This window comes from Notolepis coatsorum (assembly GCF_963971535.1).
Source record: "Notolepis coatsorum genome assembly, chromosome: 2".
NCBI classification, from domain to species: Eukaryota; Metazoa; Chordata; class Actinopteri; order Aulopiformes; family Paralepididae; genus Notolepis; species Notolepis coatsorum.
Genome location: NC_140166.1, coordinates 42,236,280 through 42,254,562, shown reverse-complemented (window position 1 = coordinate 42,254,562; position 18,283 = coordinate 42,236,280). Strand labels below are relative to the sequence as shown.

At 43.2% G+C, this 18,283-nt stretch overlaps 1 protein-coding gene across 3 annotated transcripts in view; it reads right to left on the bottom strand.

The window, feature by feature from the left end:
* ankle2 (ankyrin repeat and LEM domain containing 2) overlaps nucleotides 1-18,283 on the bottom strand; it is a 68,291-nt gene continuing 50,008 nt past the window's right edge. For all 3 annotated transcript variants that reach the window (XM_084307899.1, XM_084307901.1, XM_084307900.1), the window contains 6 exons: nucleotides 9,917-10,092; nucleotides 9,087-9,193; nucleotides 7,418-7,608; nucleotides 4,114-5,059; nucleotides 3,731-3,862; nucleotides 1-2,694 (listed from right to left, as the gene is read on the bottom strand). In XM_084307899.1, coding sequence (XP_084164025.1) covers nucleotides 2,481-2,694; nucleotides 3,731-3,862; nucleotides 4,114-5,059; nucleotides 7,418-7,608; nucleotides 9,087-9,193; nucleotides 9,917-10,092 — 1,766 coding nt within the window. In that variant the 3' untranslated portion in view covers nucleotides 1-2,480. The remainder of the gene's footprint in view (nucleotides 2,695-3,730; nucleotides 3,863-4,113; nucleotides 5,060-7,417; nucleotides 7,609-9,086; nucleotides 9,194-9,916; nucleotides 10,093-18,283) is intronic.

Genomic DNA, 18,283 nt, shown 5'->3' with positions numbered 1-18,283 from the left:
CATACAGAAATGTTTAATTCACCATGAACGTTTAAATTTTTTTATATAAAGCACAGAATGCCAAAAGCACAATAAGCATGGTTTAGGTGCATTTGAGCAAAACTTGCACATTCATAAACATTCAGAGACCAGAAAGATCAGTTGTGACCCGTGAAGAGTACAACGGATACAATCCTCTCCATGAAGTAGTTTGTGCTCCAGTAAAGGTTTAGTTAAGGAAAATCTACATTCAGTATGTTTCTTTCACACTAACTGGAGTGACATCTGTGGCTGAGTCTTGTTTAAATACGGTAGGATTGGCCCGATTCCCCCCTCAGCTTGGGTGATGACCCTCCTTGATACAGCAGTGAATTGACTTCTAAAAGGTGATCATCTCTCCAGTTTGGCTACAGCAGGTTTTTGCACATTCACAGCCCACCATTACACATTACTAAACTCGCCATTGTAGCATTGCAATAACCTGTTATATATATACAGTTGTCAGTTTGTATTAGTAATCAGCCAATTTTGGAGAAACCAGGATAGGAGTTCCATGTAACATAGCTTTGAGCTTTTAGTGGCAGAAAAGAAAAAGTCACGACGGGTCCAGGAACCACAGAGAAATGACTAGGATGGACAAACAAACATTGGTACCACATATTTATTAAATAACAAATAAAAACATGGAAGATCAAGTTTATTGTCGTTTTCCCATGTTTTCGGTCATCTGTAACAAATGCAGCCGGTGGAGATCGCCGTTGTGGCAAATTCTGGTCCATCGCCTCAGAAAATTAAGGCAATTCCTGAACTGAGGAAAACATAGGAACTGGCAGTTGGTTTTACACACAATAATAAAAGTTTTTTTTTGTGCTACTGACTGACATACCAAAAATAATTCAAAATATTGTCATTTCTTTTTAAAACATCTATTCTCAGTGATCATAGTCCTGTTTAAGGACAACACTGAGGTCTTTAGTGAATAACTTGTTTTTTCAGGGAGTGCGGCTGTTGTATTAATGGTTATTAAAAAAAAAGTTACTTGAGCTAAGATACAGGTGCTTCATACTTGCCACGAATAAACACCATTACCATCAACGTGGTCCACACCCATACAGTACAGAAGGTACATCGTCATGGTAACCTTCGAGTGTACACATCACAACCCAACGTGATGACAATTCCTGTATGCAATATATAGTAGTACCATACATTGTTCAGTTTTTTGTAATTGTACTTTCTTATTATTTTCAATCTTGCATGATCAAATAAACAGGGAAAATTAAAAAGGTTTAACCTCAATTAAAGCAGCTCCAAGGTGAATTCTGAAATTTTCAACAAAATATATCCGTCATATTGGTTGTGCTACCTTTGTATGTATAAAGTAAACAAATGAGACATGGCTGAAACAATTGGTAGCCTATTTTAGTTGATAAAGCAAGTTCTTTGTTGGAACTTTGTGCCATATCCCTTCAGCAGAACCCAGAAGACACGCAATATCAATAGAGATATTGATGGACTCATGGCGGTCATCGTCTTTCAGTCTAAGGATCTCAACGTGTTTCTGCAGTAAACCTGCCAGGCTTTCCACTAGCAGTTGTTTTGACTGGCAAATGTGGCCGATAAGATTTACCGGCCAAATGTAGAATTTAACGGTCATAAAGAATGGCATGAAAACATGTTTAGGGGAAGTAATCGTAAGTGCTTATTGGTCACGGGAGTCTTCAATGACATTGAATGATGATCCATTTTGTAAATAAACTCCGATGTAACAATATCTATATATGTTTTCAGTGTTTCCCCCCACTGGTACTTTAAAATGTTTCCCACACATCCCTCTTCATTGTTAATGTTAGTAGTGGGGGAATTTCATATAAAGGGACTGTTTCGACATTACTGCAGCCTATCGCAACAGAGGGCTTTGCGATTGTTGTTGAACTTGCAAAATGTGGCCAGAAGGTGATGTCACTGCCAGAAAATGCAATTTACAATGATATATCAATGTCAAAAATCTTCCTAGTAGCTGCTTTAAAAAAAAAAAAAATTAAAGTACCATACATCGTTAAAGGTGTTGCAAGTGGTATTTCTTGGTTAAAATAAGTGGTCCACATGTCCCATCACTGATACAGTGTTTGGTCAGTAATATGGGTCTTTCAGTCCCTCCGCTCTGCAGTAAACACAAAATACATTTCCTGGTACCCTGTTCCAACTTTATTTTAGTATGAGAACTCATACTTCCTGTTTACTGCTGGGGGGGGGGGGGGGGGGGGGAGAAGAGACCCATGTTACCGAGTATCACTAACAAACAGCGACTTTGGGTCTTTGAAAAGCGCTATACAATAAATTAAACACTCATATCAGTGATGGCTGTTGGAATATAGAGCTATTTAACATTTATTTGAACAAAAAAATACCACGTACATCACCTTTAATTCTGAACTCTGGCGTAGCCACCTTGCTGGGGCTGGAACATGACTGGCGGGGGGGGGGGGGGGGGCGAGCCGTTAGATTGGCGGCTGGTTGAAGTGCACGAGGCGGATGCGCTGGATGTAGCTGGCGTGTGCGGGGCTGTAGCGGCCGGGGCTGAAGTCTGGAGAGCCGGCGTGGCGGGCCGGACTGAAGCGGCTGGCTGGGGACGCCAGGCTGCTGCCGACGGGGGAACCAGGGTTGTAGTGCGGCATCCTGGGGCGGGACTTCACCACCGCAGGGCTGGGCCAGCTAACGGGACGGACACGGACGACACGTTAACCCTTTCACTACCACTCTGCCCTCTGTTAACCCTTTCACTGCGACAATACAGAATGTTAACCCTTTCACTGCGACAATACAGGTTAACCATTTCACTGCCACACGACAAAGGGTTAACCCTTTCACAACCACACTACAGAAGGTTAACCCTTTCACTACCACACTACAGACAGTGTGGTAGTGAAAGGTTAACCTTCTGTAGTGTGGTAGTGAAAGGGTTAACCTGCTGTAGTGTGGTAGTGAAAGGGTTAACCTTCTGTAGTGTGGTAGTGAAAGGGTTAAGTCAGTGACATCGGGCTCCTTCTTCCCCAACACAAACAATGCAGAATGCAACCATCAAGTTCATCAACATGACAAAATGTCACGGTAAAAACAGACTGAAATGTACAACGATCTCTAGACCGGAATGGAAAATACATCTTTGCAAAGTAAGGGCCCGCGTCCACCTGCCTCATATTTATGACCGCACGCGTCTTCTTTCAATGTATTCCAATGGGGAGGGAGCGTATGCGGCCACCTATAGGAAGTGCGCTGCAGTCGGCTTTTTTTTTCACCGCCTTTCAGCTTTTCTATGCGGCCGCATTGAAACTTCTGAACTTTCCAGAGTGGTGCGCCGAGCGCATATTCAGACAACCAATCACAGCCAGTCATATCTACCACTCTGCTTGTAACCTGACACCGGAGCTGCCTGCCTGTCTACCCGCAAGAGACAGGAGCAGTATGAGGGCAGCCGCACAAATACACTAATAACTACACGAATACACTAATAAAAAGCAAAGGGCGAACTGTGGTGTCAGGCAATAACTATATAATTAATATACAATAAAGTGTATTAAAATATGCTATATGCGCAAAACCGCGGCAGTAAAATACGATGGCTGTCGCTAGATTTCTTTCTCTGTCATCTCGCTACAAGATGCGCTTCATCCCAAAACTACGGGCGCACTGCCAGCATGTTTCAGCTGGAAATATGAGGCCGGTGGACGCGGGCCCTAAAGCTACTAACCTTTGCATGTCAGACACTGAGTAGGTCTTCATTGTGCTCTTCCATCTCAAAATGGTGGGGTATTTCTGGGGATCAAGATCTATGGCTTCTATTGCAAATATGACTTCCCGGTCCAACTTGCTCGGCGAATCCCTGTGAAGATAAGAACAGGCGGATATCTGAAGTGCTAATTTATGTAAGCGTTTTAAAGTGCAGACTTAAACGTTTCACCGCCGCACTACCAAACTGTTAACCCTTTCACTTGCGACAATACACAGAAGGTTAACCCTTTCACTGCCACACGACAGAAGGTGTGGCAGTGAAAGGGTTAAGAGCAGAGCTAGAGAATAACGGGGGAGGTCCACATCAGGGCTAAGAAGATGGCGTTATTCTATTCCACTCACCCGTCGATGAACGGTCCTCTTCTAACACGCGGAGGGGTCCGGGGCAGGAACTCGTGAGAGTTCTCCAGGGACTTATAGGAGCCGGAGGACCCCGAGCTGCTCAGATCCCTGCCCCCGTGGTCCCAGGACTTCGATCTGGCACAGAAGGTGCGGCCGGACACCGGCCCCCTAGTCCTCTGGCCCAGCAGCCCCTCCAGGCTCTCTTCGGCCTCAAAGTACTCGTCCGAGCTGCCACTAACACGCCTGACCTCTGGCCCCCCCACTCCCTCTGTCCTCCAGCCGTCCGCCGGCTCCCCGGGCTCCTCCTCCACGCCGCCGCCCCCCCTGTCGAACACATTGTCCGGGCAGGCGTGGCCCCCCAGTGACAGCCGGGTCAGCCCCGAGCTCAGGTCTGTGGCGGAGGAGGAAGAGGAGCTGGAGGAGGAGGAGTCCCGCGTCTCCCGGTGCCTGTTGCTCCCGCTGCTCCTCCTCTCCCTGCCGTCCAGCGCGTCCTGCAGGGACATGCGCTCAAACTCCACCATGAGGTTGGAGATCGGCGACAGCAGGCAGGAGGGGGAGGAGGAGGTGGTGCGGGGGGACACCATGTCCCCGTTGTGAGTCCTGTCTCTGGCAGAGGAGGGGAGGCACGGGCCGTTCTTACAGGCCACGCCGGGGGTCGACAGGAGGTCGTCGTCGAGGCAACACAGCAGGTCCCGCACGGCCGCCGTCTCGATGAGGTCGGCTCCTCCTCCGCGGTGGTGGTGGTGGTGGTGGTGGGGGATGGGCAGGATGTGGACCTCCCGGCCGCCCGCGGCGCCCTGCAGGCCGTCCTGGGAGCAGCAGGCCGAGGCGGTGATGCTGGTGAGCGCTGCGTTCTGCCGATTCTTCATCTCCTCCAGGCTGATGTCGTCGCCCTCGTCCAGGAAGGCGCCCACGGAGATGGAGTTGCAGAACTTCTTAGGCTTACCTGCATCAGAATCAGAATGGTCTTTATTGCCAAGTAGTTTTCACATTTGTTCTCATTTGTTTATCAACAAATTCTCATTTGTTTATCAAGGTGCAGTGATGTGGAATGATATACAAAATCAAACAGAAACATGTTCCACTTTAAATACATTTAAAAGCAAGCTTAATCCTGTAGTCTTTACTATCCATGTGTATTTGAGTAGTCTTTTTTATAATTGTTGTATAATGCTGTATTGTATGTATCTGTGTGTATGAGAGAGGGATATGCGCATGTGTGTGTGTGCATAATGTGTGTGTGGGGGGGGGGGGGGGGGGGGGGTTCTGTGTAGTTATCCTATATAGTTTAAGAGGGGAGGTCGCTTTTATAAGCTCTTTTGGACCTTTCCTGCACATTTTTAACTGTTCTTCTTTTATTCCAGAATGTATGTTTGTAAGTGCAAATAACAATAAACAAACAATAAACAAACATACAAGGAATTGGCTTTGGTCGTTTTCGGTGCGACATTGGCGGACAGACGTTAACAGATAATACAATAAAGAGGTGGAGTAGGATAAAATGAAATATGAAATAAGTTAAGCACAATAGAATATAATTATGGAATACAATTAAATATAGGCCAGGGCTGTACAACTGTAAATAAAGGAGGTCGAATAATATTAAATGGGATATAAACTAAATTAAATATAGCACAATAGAATATAGTACAATAAAAATAATAGGCCAGGGCTGTGTAATTGGGCAGTTATGTAAAAAAAGTATGAGTCAGTGAAGTATGAACAGGTACATTTACATTTACATTTAGTCATTTAGCTGACGCTTTTATCCAAAGCGACTTACAAGTTCTGTACGACAAGCCATCAGGAAGAGCACAACTCTATCAGCTGAGTAACAATGTTCATCAAAGTGTTGAGTGCTACAGTGTAGGTTAGTTTATTAGGACAAGTGCATGACAGTATGGTTAGTTAGGGTTCGATTTTTTTTTTTTTTTTTTTTTTTTTAATTCAGTTAATGGTTGAAGAAGTGAGTCTTTAGTCGACGGCGAAAGATTGGACGTGTTTCGGCTGTCCTAACTGGGGTGGGTAGTTCATTCCACCATTGTGGGGCAAGGACTGAGAATAGGCGACTTCTCTTTGATGACCCTCCCGGAGCTTGGATAGGAGTAGGTCTGAGGCGGCCAGAAGATGCAGAGCGTAGGGGTCTTGAGGGTGTGTAGTTAGAGACCATTGACCGGAGGTAGGCGGGAGCAGTTCCCTTTGCCGCACGGTATGCTAGGTCAAGGGCCTTGAAGCGGATTCGTGCAGCAATGGGGAGCCAGTGCAGGTCCCTAAGAAGTGGGGTGACATGGGCCGACTTCGGTAGGTTTGAGATCAGGCGGGCCGCTGCGTTCTGATACATGTTCGGTAATACATGTTCGGTATGTTCATCTGGGTACATGATGACGAATGGGAGGAACCTTTAGAAACAGGCAGGCTTTTATACATCCTAATACTTTATTGTTATTGTTATTATTAAATGTTTTGGTGTGTAGTTTGTTTTACGTCTATTAGGTAGGGAAAAAGGACCAGCAAGAGAATATTTGTAGAGCTGACCGGAATGCTTCAAAGCTTCAATCACTGCCACGGTAATTGATGCCAAAATCACTATTCAAATGCTTTTTCCAAAATGTCTACCACTCCACAAATGTGCCTTCATCTGTATTAGAAATGGCTTATAAAGATAAGAAATGGAAATCAGTTCTTCTTCGACAAGGAAAACTTATCTACCATACTGCTCTAATTTACATACCGCAGGAAGAAAAAAGCTTTGATTAGTCTGTGATAATTAATGCTGAAGCTTGAAAGCCCAAAAAGTAGTAATCGGGACGACCCAGAATATTTTCATTCTGAATATGTATATACACAAGTATAGAAAGAGGTTACCTCAGGGATCCCACAGACATTGCAAAATGAAATTCAAGGACTTTTAAGTACTTTTCCAAGCACTATTTTTCATTTTCAAGGATGTCACTCGAAGAATACAATTCACTTTTAAATGCTGTTTTTTTAAGCATCTTCTTGGCCTGCTCGCCAGCTAGAGCAAGCTAGGGCATCACACGCGAAGAAGAAATTAGGAAAAGCAGTTGGAGTGCGCAAGACAGCGACTCAGATTTTTTTTAAACAGAACCCAAAAAAAAAGGATTTCTTGATTCAGAACAATTCGATCATGGATGAACAAAACATTCAATGCGAACGGTTGATTTGAATTTCAATTACTTTTTAAGCACCTTGTTAAAAATTTGCCGTTTAAGGAATTCCAGGCCTTGACCTTTTTTGTAAAAAAATCAAGCACTTTAAGCACTTCAAGGACCTTGTGTGTTACCTGGTGAAGGGGTTCTGAAGCGGTTGCTGGTCTCGTTCTCGCCGGCCTCCTCGCGGGCCCTCTGGCTGAAGTCCTTCTTGTTGAGGTACTCCTCCAGCTTGCGAAGGCCTTCTGCTGAAGACAGGTCCACAAAGCTGTCCAGGAAGTCCCAGTACTCTGCCCAGGGGTGGCCCATCTCACGAGCCAGGTCTCTGTGGAGAGGATCATTATCATCAGCCTACACACCTCTGCACCAGGGCCGTCCTCCACTACAGACACCACACCTCTGCACCAGGGCTGTCCTCCACTACAGACACCACACCTCTGCACCAGGGCTGTCCTCCACTACAGACACCACACCTCTGCACCAGGGCCGTCCTCCACTACAGACACCACACCTCTGCACCAGGGCCGTCCTCCACTACAGACACCACACCTCTGCACCAGGGCTGTCCTCCACTACAGACACCACACCTCTGCACCAGGGCTGTCCTCCTCTACAGACACCACACCTCTGCACCAGGGCTGTCCTCCACTACAGACACCACACCTCTGCACCAGGGCTGTCCTCCTCTACAGACACCACACCTCTGCACCAGGGCTGTCCTCCACTACAGACACCACACCTCTGCACCAGGGCTGTCCTCCACTACAGACACCACACCTCTGCACCAGGGCTGTCCTCCACTACAGACACCACACCTCTGCACCAGGGCTGTCCTCCACTACAGACACCACACCTCTGCACCAGGGCTGTCCTCCACTACAGACACCACACATCTGCACCAGGGCTGTCCTCCACTACAGACACCACACCTCTGCACCAGGGCTGTCCTCCACTACAGACACCACACCTCTGCACCAGGGCCGTCCTCCACTACAGACACCACACCTCTGCACTAGGGCTGTCCTCCACTACAGACACACCAGGGCTGTCCTCCTCTACAGACACCACACCTCTGCACTAGGGCTGTCATCCACTACAGACACCACACCTCTGCACCAGGGCCGTCCTCCACTACAGACACCTTGGAGGACTACAATGCCAGGATCAGACGACACAAATTCAGCCAGATTTAGTTGTGGTCTGCACATTTCCAGCATTGAGCGCCGTGCGCCCCTGCCTCGCGGCCAAGACACAGCTACATTTTATGATGCTATGATAACCTAAATCTGACACGGTGACCGTCGTGAAAGACAAAAATATTGTGTAGTCTGATCCCGGCATAGTATTTTGTTTTACACATTATTGTTCTGCAAATGAATGCAATCGTGCAGATATTTCAATCCAACGCATATTAAAGACCAAAGCATATTTTGTGAATATTATAATTGAGATAATAATAATAATAATAATAATAATAATCTTTATTTGTAAAGCACCTTTCATACAGAAACTGCAGCTCAAAGTGCTTCACAACAGAAAAAAGACAGGCATAAAATGAGCACATATGAGACATATAAAATCTGTTTTTCACATTAGGATCTAACATCCTAACAGGCCACCTTGTTTATGGTTTGATTCAGTTTTAAATAGACAATAATAAAAAGATGCCAAAGATGTCCATCATTATTTAGTTATGGTCAATGTGTTACTCATTCAGTATGTATATATATATATATATATATATATATATATATATATATATATATATATATATATACATAAATTAAAATAAACACAACTAACCTGCCCACTCTCTCTGCCCCGCGGTCAGGGTCTGACTTCAGGATGTTGTGGAAGTGCCCTGCTCTGTCTCTGGGTGGCGTCTTCCACGCCCGGCGGAACTCATCCGCCTGCAAGAGAGAGAGAGAGGGAGGGAGTCACACTGATGAGAGGGAGGGAGTTACACTGATGACTACTTTTTAGTTATTGCAAGTCAGCGTCTTGAATTGACCATATTCACATGGTGGTCATTTTGCTCTTATGTCATGCTCAGGTTGGGATCTCTTTTCATCCTGTTCCCACCTTAGGTGGTGTGCATATGGTCAATAAAGAGACACCAACAAATACAGATAGTAGGGTAGTGAGGTAGAAATGCACCGAAATGAAAATGATTGTCAAAATATTATATAATAGGTCGAAATACCAAAACTTACAAAAAGTATTCTTATTATTATTTTACATTTATTTGCAGTATTTTCGCAATGTGGTTTGCAATGTATTGCAATTACAAAACTACAAGGTGAGGGGCAAACTATTGTACAGTATTAGCCTATCATGTCCCTTCCTAAGGACATTACTCAAAAGAGGCCATTACCTTTGGATCTGTTGAGGAATACTGAAATATTCATGTTATCATATAAAATACTACAGCATAGTGGAAACACAAATCTCCCTGAATAAACACAGTAAACAGCACAGACTGGTGAAAATACAAAAAAAAACGCAGGACATCAGTCAAAGGCTTTCGTCCTTTTTGTAGGCATCGGAAGATTACAGGAAGTGACGATTGCGGCCGATACCGAAAGTGGCATTTCAGCGTGTCCCTAGAAGAGAGCTGTAGGTAAATGACTTGCCTTAGAGGGACTCAACGGACCCGCAAAGGCCTTGACCGCCATCACTGGATCCATGGGACTTCTTGCGTGTTGTGCGGTCCGTGAAAAGCTTTCCGATGGTTCAGGTGACCAGGGAGCGCCGATGACAGGCTGAGACGAGTTGTCCGTCGCTCTCAGTAAGGGGATGTAGCAGCGATCTGAGAGACGAGAGGCATCGGTTTTGGGAGGAAGGGAACCGTGATGGGAACAAACATTTACTGTATCAAGGGTAAGAGGCACGGCTGCCCCAGTCGGTTCATTAATTAGTTCATTGTCGGTTCACAATTAATTAATTAATGTATTATTGACTTTGTTAGTAATGTATAGAGCTGCTGCATACTGGAGGGATTTTGAAGAAAAAGTTGGAAAAACGCTGTTATGAATAATGAAATACAGTTGAGTTATTATTTATTGAGTTAGTATTGTATTTGGAGCCTTTTTGTGTTGTGATTTTGCAGATATTGAGAATGTACTTAAGCTAAAGTGTTTATGTTTTTTATTGTTTTGTTATCCAATGTTGTAAGTTATGTGTTCGGACCCCAGGAAGAATAGTCTTTCACCCATGGGTGTAGACTAATGGGGATCCATATAATAAACAAATAAGTCGGTTTTTCCAATGCTGTATGAGTTACATCTCTTGAAGAAATGATAAGCACTAGATTTAAAGAGGCCCTTCTGCATTACTGCATGTGGGAAACTCAGAGATTTGACAAATTTGTCAATGAAATCAACAAACTCATTAGTCGACTGATCCTATAACTATTAGTTGACTAAGAATGTATTTACCGTAGTCAAAGACAGCCTTGTCCACTAAAAATATTCATAGTACCGGTAGATCAATAGTCATATCATTTGTTGATTAATCAAATAGTCTATTTGGGCGGCTATGTGGCGCAGTGGGCAAGGCGCTCGCCACCAACGCAGGATATGCTGGGTTCAAGCCCAGCTCTCGGCGTTGCTACCAGCTTGGCTGGTCGTTCATACTAATACAATTGGCAGTATTAGGGGGTGGGAAGCTGGTGGGTGGGGATCAGACGTTGTGGACAGCGACTCCTACAGGTCGGTTGGTAGAATCAGGAAGCGACGCAGACCCTCGCCGCTGAGAGATCGCGCTGTGCAGGTGAAAAGATGCGACGGCTGCCTCCTCGAGTACCGGAGGGGACACGTGATGCAAGGCTTCGTCCACATTGCAGCCGGCTTGTGGGAGGCATGGCCTAACAACGTTCGAGACAGGGGAGGGTAGAATTGGACAATACGAAATTGATGACGGGAGAAAAATAGAAAAATGGGGAGAAAAAGTAGATACAAAAAAAATATCAAATAGTCTATTTAAAGCCACAACATGTAGTTTTTGGAAGAAAAAAACGACATCCATGATAATTAGTTTCAAACGCTTGGAAATTTGTTTCTAATCTCAATACAAATCCAAAAGAAATAACCCGTAATAAAAAATTAACCAACATTGATCTTCAACATTGATCTTCTTGGTTCTTGGTTCAAATTAGATAATTTCTAGTTTCAAACAGTGATCCAGATTTTGTCTTTTGACTTTTAGGCTGTACATTCAATAAAGATAAAGATAAATCACACTTCATTTTTATTCTTAATTTTTAATCATGATGAATTCAATCACCTTTTTCCAAATCTGGTGCTTATTAACACTTTCTCTGCCAGAGACGCCGTAACTCATCATTCCCCGCCATGCTAATTCTGCCAATGACGCCGTAACACGTCATTGAGATCAATATTTCAAAAATCTGTGATCGCAATCATATTTCTCCCCCGGAGACTTGAGATCTACTGTTGATCCCCTCTCAACTCTCCAACGGTTCAAGAGCGCCATCTGGTGGCCAATCGGCGGATCGCCCAAACCGGAAACGGACGCTGGTGCTCATTCCAATTCGGTCCGATCACTCGCTAATAGTCCCGGGACTCGAGCTAGACATAATGGATAGCAATCAGTTACCAATAACTCGATAAACAACATGATTTGGACGTATATACTATTATACAACCTGGAGATGGATCGCATATTTCAACATCCCATAATAGGAATATTTCTGCGCCACGCTCATCGCCCAACGCTACGAAGAAGCTACGGTGAGTTTTAGCATTTTTTTTTTAACGTGTTCGATATAAACTGCTCTAATGATCATATCACCCACACTAGATGAATCATCTAACGTTGGCCACGGAATTATAAACAACCCCCCCCCCCCATCCGGTCAACATCAGATGATAAGTAGTAACTTCTAGAAGCACGTCCATTTGACATTTTTTATCTTGCGCAGATCGCTATCAAACTGTATTTGATCATCAATATAATGCATTTAGGGCTATAAATCACGTTCTGGAGAAAGCTGCAGAAAACGATAAAAACATACTTATACTTTAGACCGTATTTTAGTATGAATATGTGAATGAAAAAGTATAACGTTGCTACACCTTGAACAATAGATACTTGATGTTGAATGGGCGATAGTAATGTCAATTTAGCAATACAATTTAAAAAGTTATAGCCCTGCAAAGAAGGGAAACTTCTCCATAGACAAATAGAGCTGGCAGAGGATGGTATAATGATGTACATAAGCCTGGCGAAGACAGTGTTAAAGACCAAAACATATTTTTCAGATATTTTCCATCTTCAGATGAATGCTGACGACACTCTTGTGTGGACTTATGCAGCAACAGCCTCGTTAGAGAGCATCACAAAATGGCTAGAAGAGTCAGGCCTAAGTCTCAATGTATCTACTAAGACTAAAGCTACCGGTATGTTCTTCCACAAGAAACCCAGGAAGATGCTCCAGCAGGTGCATCAAAGGTCAAAGGGTCAAAGGTGTCAAGGTTGACGTTGTTTCTGACTTTAAATATATTGGTGTGGTACTAGACTCCAATTTAAACTTTAAGAGCCATGTAAAAAATGGTTAAAACATTAAAACATAGTTAATTTTAGACACATCAGAAACGGTCTCTCCTTAGATGCAGCCAAGACATTTATGCACGCTATGATTCTCTCCCACATGGCATACTGTATGCTGTATCACATGCTGGGGACAAGCTAGTGAATCAGGTCTAAGACCTCTTGCTTCCTTGTATAAGCAAACCCTGAAAACTTTAGACAAAACGCCTTTGCACTTCCACCATTGTGTGACACTCGAGAAACACAGGCTACTGAGCTTTGAACACCTCAGACAACTAGCAGACTCATGTATGGTCTACACAACATCATTAATGGGTTGGCACTCGATTGTGTTAAACTGTTCCGCTACACTGTGTTTGGACAGTCATCTTTTTCTGTAAAAGCAATAACTCAGTGGAACAGTCTGCCAGAAGAGATGAGGAGGTGCAGCTCAATTGACACCTTCAAAGCTCACCTGAAAGGACAGTTGCTAGTTAGTTAATCCTGTTCCCACTTTCAGAATCAACCACTGGGGCCTCTGGCTTCTGTGTAAGTAGGGTTTTCTTTTAATATGTTATTGTATGTTCTTATTGCCATACGGACACTGAACTCCCTGTAGCAACCCCCCTACCTCTGCTGTTATGGACATAAACTGTGATATTGTGGTCTATTATGTATCTAACTGCATGTAGTATGTATGTATTGTAAGTAGGGATGTCCGATATTATCGGCCGATATTGGCATAAAAATGTGATATCGGAAAATATCGGTATCGGTTTTTCAAAAAAATAAATCTTTTATTTTTTTACATTTCTATAACCTTTATTTACCCAGGCAAGCAAGTAAGAACAAATTCTGATTTTATTTATTGTCAAAAGTATGCATAATGTTGTGTTAATTCCACAACAAGAGATATGTAATGTTAATTACCTGAAATTATTCCGTTTTTGGGGGGGGGGGACGCCCTGCATATATCGGTATCGGTTGATATCGGTATCGGAAATTAAGAGTTGGACAATATCGGTATAGGTAAAAAAGCCAACATCGAGCATCCCTAATTGTAAGTGATGTTATATGTTGGAACAATGCAATGTAATGCACTGAAAAACAAATTCCACCAGCCTGGCTGGGTGGTCATTGAAGAATCTAATCTAATCTTGTATTGTATGTACAAGGGACTGGAGAGATGTAAAATAGAAAAAGCTATAATCTAGTGCAGGGGTCAGCAACCTTTTTGACATGGAGTGCCTGTTTGAAATATAGTTTTAACTAGTGTGCCTCAACAATATTCCATGCATCGTAATTTTTTTCTCTCATAATCAGGTCTTTTTAATGATACTTTTTACATTATTACATCATTATTGTTATTATTATTATTATTATTATTATTATTATTATTATTATTATTAACAATATTATTATGATGGTTGTATCAACCCTAAATCTGAGTTGGGGGGGGGGGGGGGGGATGCAATGCAGACAAACAGCTGCATACAGTGCGACCATTTCACTCACATTTGCCCATTCATTTTTGGACACATCACACACCATCGGTGTGTGTACTGTACGTGTGCTGTCATAGCTCCACCTACAGGCCTAATGGAGAACACCAGGAGAACACCAGGATGTGAATGGAGGGTGAATGTGAGGTATATCGTGTAAATAAGTTTTGATTGATCGCAAGACTACACTGTAAAAAAAAATAATAATAATAAGTTACCAGAACTTAAAAATGTTGAGTTCAGTTACTGTGCATTAAGGTTTTCAGTTTTCAATCCATAATAAGTTAACAGAAAAATAAGTACACAACCACATTATTTCAACCTAATAAAACTATGTTTATTGTCATTGTTTTAAGAACACAAGTTGACTTGGTAATACTCACATTTTGAGTAAAAAAAAATTGCTTTTAACATGTGCAATGTTCAATGAAATAGAAAAATAAATAATACAATTAGTTGATTAATCCCACTGGTCACAATGGTGACCGTAATAATGTTTTTGTTATAAGGCTCTGCAAATGTTACTGAATGATGTAGCAATGTATTTCCAGCTAAATTGAAATAATAAACAAATAAAGGGTCTCAATTAAATATGTGGTAGTAAAAAGAACCTGTGGGAGGATTTCAACAAGATAAATGCGACAACAGTGCAAAATATTTCACTATAATATTTCAAAGCAAAAAAAATAATTTTTTTTAATATTTTTAACTTTTTTAATGCTGCCCCCTGTGCCAATGAAAATGCCCCCACGCGTGTCTAGGGTTGCCTACCCCTGATCTAGTGCAATGCATCTTTTCTCTTCAGAGACAAATGTTTTTTTTGTACGTTGTCCCTGAAATAAATATATATTTGTGAAGTTTATTGTAATGCCATATTGTATGCTTATCAGTGTTAAGGAAATAACTCAATTCAAAATGGAAACTAAGGAAAAAGCTTTTTCTATGAGATATTTATCTGAAGGCAGCATCTTGTCCCTGGCAGTTAACTCTTTAATTGCCAATGACGAGTATACTCGTTATAGCCCACCAATTGTTGGACGTATACAACAAGTATACTCGTTATTATGATCGTTATTTCTTTTATTCGCTATTTCCATTCATAAACATGCAGGCAGCTGTGTGTTATCACTGGGGATGGGTCTGAGATTGCAAAAGTCCAATACCGCCGCCTAACGCCTTGCAGCCGCTATTGCACTCCATTTGAAACGATGTGGCCTTGTCCAGACTAAAATGATTTTGATCTTTTTCGTTTTCGTTTAGTTTTCATTTAAAAAAAGGTTTCCGTAAAAACGAAAACGTCTCAAGATAATAAGTGCGTGCCACAAATTTACAAAATAAATGTCTTTCCTGTTTTAGACGTCACTCTTTTATTTTGAAAACCCCCGACCGTTAGTGTTGTCGTTGTTTTTTTTTTTTTGATCCACTTTTTCTCCCATTTTCTATATTTTCTCCCATCCCAATTTCGTATCATCCAATTCAACCCTCCCCTGTCACGAACGCTGTTTCTTGCCTCCCACAAGCCGGCTGCAGTGAGGACTAAGTCATACATAGCACAAGTCCCCTCCGGTACTTGAGGTAACAGCAGTCGCATCTTTTCACCTGCGCAGCTCGACCTCTCAGTGTCGAGGAGTAACGCGTGGGAGGCTCACGCTGCCCCCGACACTTCCTGATTCTACTGCGCAGGCGCACCAACCGACTTGTAGGAGTCGCTTGTTCACAACGTTCGATCCCCACCCTTCAGTTTTTCCCTCCCCGTAATACGGCCAATGTGTATTACTGCGGACGACCAGCCAAACTGAAAAACAATGTGGAGAGCTGGATTCGAACACGCGAATCCTAGCGTCTCCACACTGGTGGCGAGTGCCTTAGACCACTACACCACCTAGCCGCCCTAGTGTTGTCGTTGTTTTTGATAACTTGTGCCGTCCGGTTCTGTGCTTTTGAGCTGACCTAGTTTCCAGAGACACACACTGCGGCGCAATGTACGTTCGGGAGTGGAGAGAGCGAGAGAGAGAGACCGCGGCTCAAACTACCTGTGTTGTATTAAACAATTGATTGATGTTTAACTTGTACCTGTGTCCAGTCCTTTCGACTAGCAAACGTTTGCATCACACAGTTGCATCATCCAGATCAAGCTCAATAGCTTCTGTAACACGAACGCAACTACTCTGATGCCATTGTTGTTGTGATGTGGGAGTTTGCACACGCGGGTTAACACATTGTGCGCCATAAACGGCGTAAGTCGTTATTGCCCGCCATGCGTTGAACGCCAACAACGGCGTAAATAGTTTTTGGGATCAATATTTCATTTTTTCGCCATGGCATTCATAATTCATCCAGCCTCCCTCCGGACTGCAGCGGCACCCTGTCTGAGATTGCAACGCCCCAATACCGCCGCCTGGTGGATGGTCGGGCGAGTTACACTCACGCCAAAACCGGAAGTGGCCATCGGTGCATCGAGGAAATCCCTCCGGCAGTCATATCTTGTTACGTGGATCCAGACAAACACTTGAGTGCATTTGGATCGCTTTCGAAACGCAATAATCGATATGATTTCGCCGTTTATTGCGCCATACAAACCGGAAATGGATGTAGGAGATCGACGTCAAATAATTGGGATCTTTTTCCTCCAGTCTCATCGGCAACGGTAAGAGGAATATAACGTTATTTTCAGCCCGTTTGTTTATTCATTTCACTGCAATCCATCTGCTCAACATATCAACCCATACTAAATAAAGCCGTTACGGACGATCAAGGTAGGGCTGGGCGATAAAACGATAACGATAACTATCGCGATAAATTATTTCCTCGAAATAAACATGAAACGTGGTCGCAAAGTTTCGATATATCGATTTTCCAAGCTTGGCTCCGTTCAGCCTCGGCTCAGCACACTCACTAACAACAACCAACGTTACGTGATGACGTGATTACGCACAACAGCTAACAACCAATCAGTGAAGGAGATGGCAGAGAGCGACGTAGACCCGGAAGGAGGTAGGACTCACTCAACAACAAGGCTTGCTAGGCTAATTAGCTTGCACGGCGATGTTTTATATATTTACGTGCCGAGTATGTGTGTGGCGTGAATTCTGAGGCCACGTTTATAGTAGTGGGGGTATACAGTGGACGTCGTTTCAATATATTGTGGCGGAAGAGAGTATTTTCGTGTCATATTTAGCACATTGTCATGGAATACACCGCTTAAATACAACAGGCTGGCTAGAATAACTAGCTTGCACGGCACTGTTTTATATATTTACGTGCCGAGTATGTGTGTGTTTTGAATTCTGAGGCCACGTTTATAGTAGTGTGGGGTATACAGTTCGTTTCAATATATTGTGGCGGAAGAGAGTATTTTAGTGTCATATTTATTGTCATGAGATACTCCGCTTGTCGGCTAACTGCTAACGTGCGCGGACTGATGACGACATCAACTCGACTTGAGACATTCGCAGCAGCATAAGAAGTTAATTAAACTTGACAGACATTATATCGACGATAATTATCGATATCGAATTATATGAAAATAATTTTATAATTTTATCGCGATAACGTTTTTGGTCATATCGCCCAGCCCTAGATCAAGGAATTATAAACGACCCCCCTTCACGCATGATGAAGCATAATGTATACCGATCATATACATTTGAATTTTTTAATATAGCGTGTATAGGAAAGAAACGCCAATCGATAATCTATCATATGCGTCAGGGCCTATAACTAGCGTTTTTTGGAATTACAGCAGAAAAGCTTAAAAACATACTTATATTCTAGACCAGTGATTCCCAACCTGGGGTCCGCGGACCCCCTGGGGTCCGCCAGGGGGCGCAGGGGGTCCGCCAGACCACAGATGATTTGAGGTATTTTTTTAGGACCTACAGCAATCGCGAAAATTACATCACCATGGGCTTCACTGAGGGACCAGACAAACGACCTGAGTGTGTGATT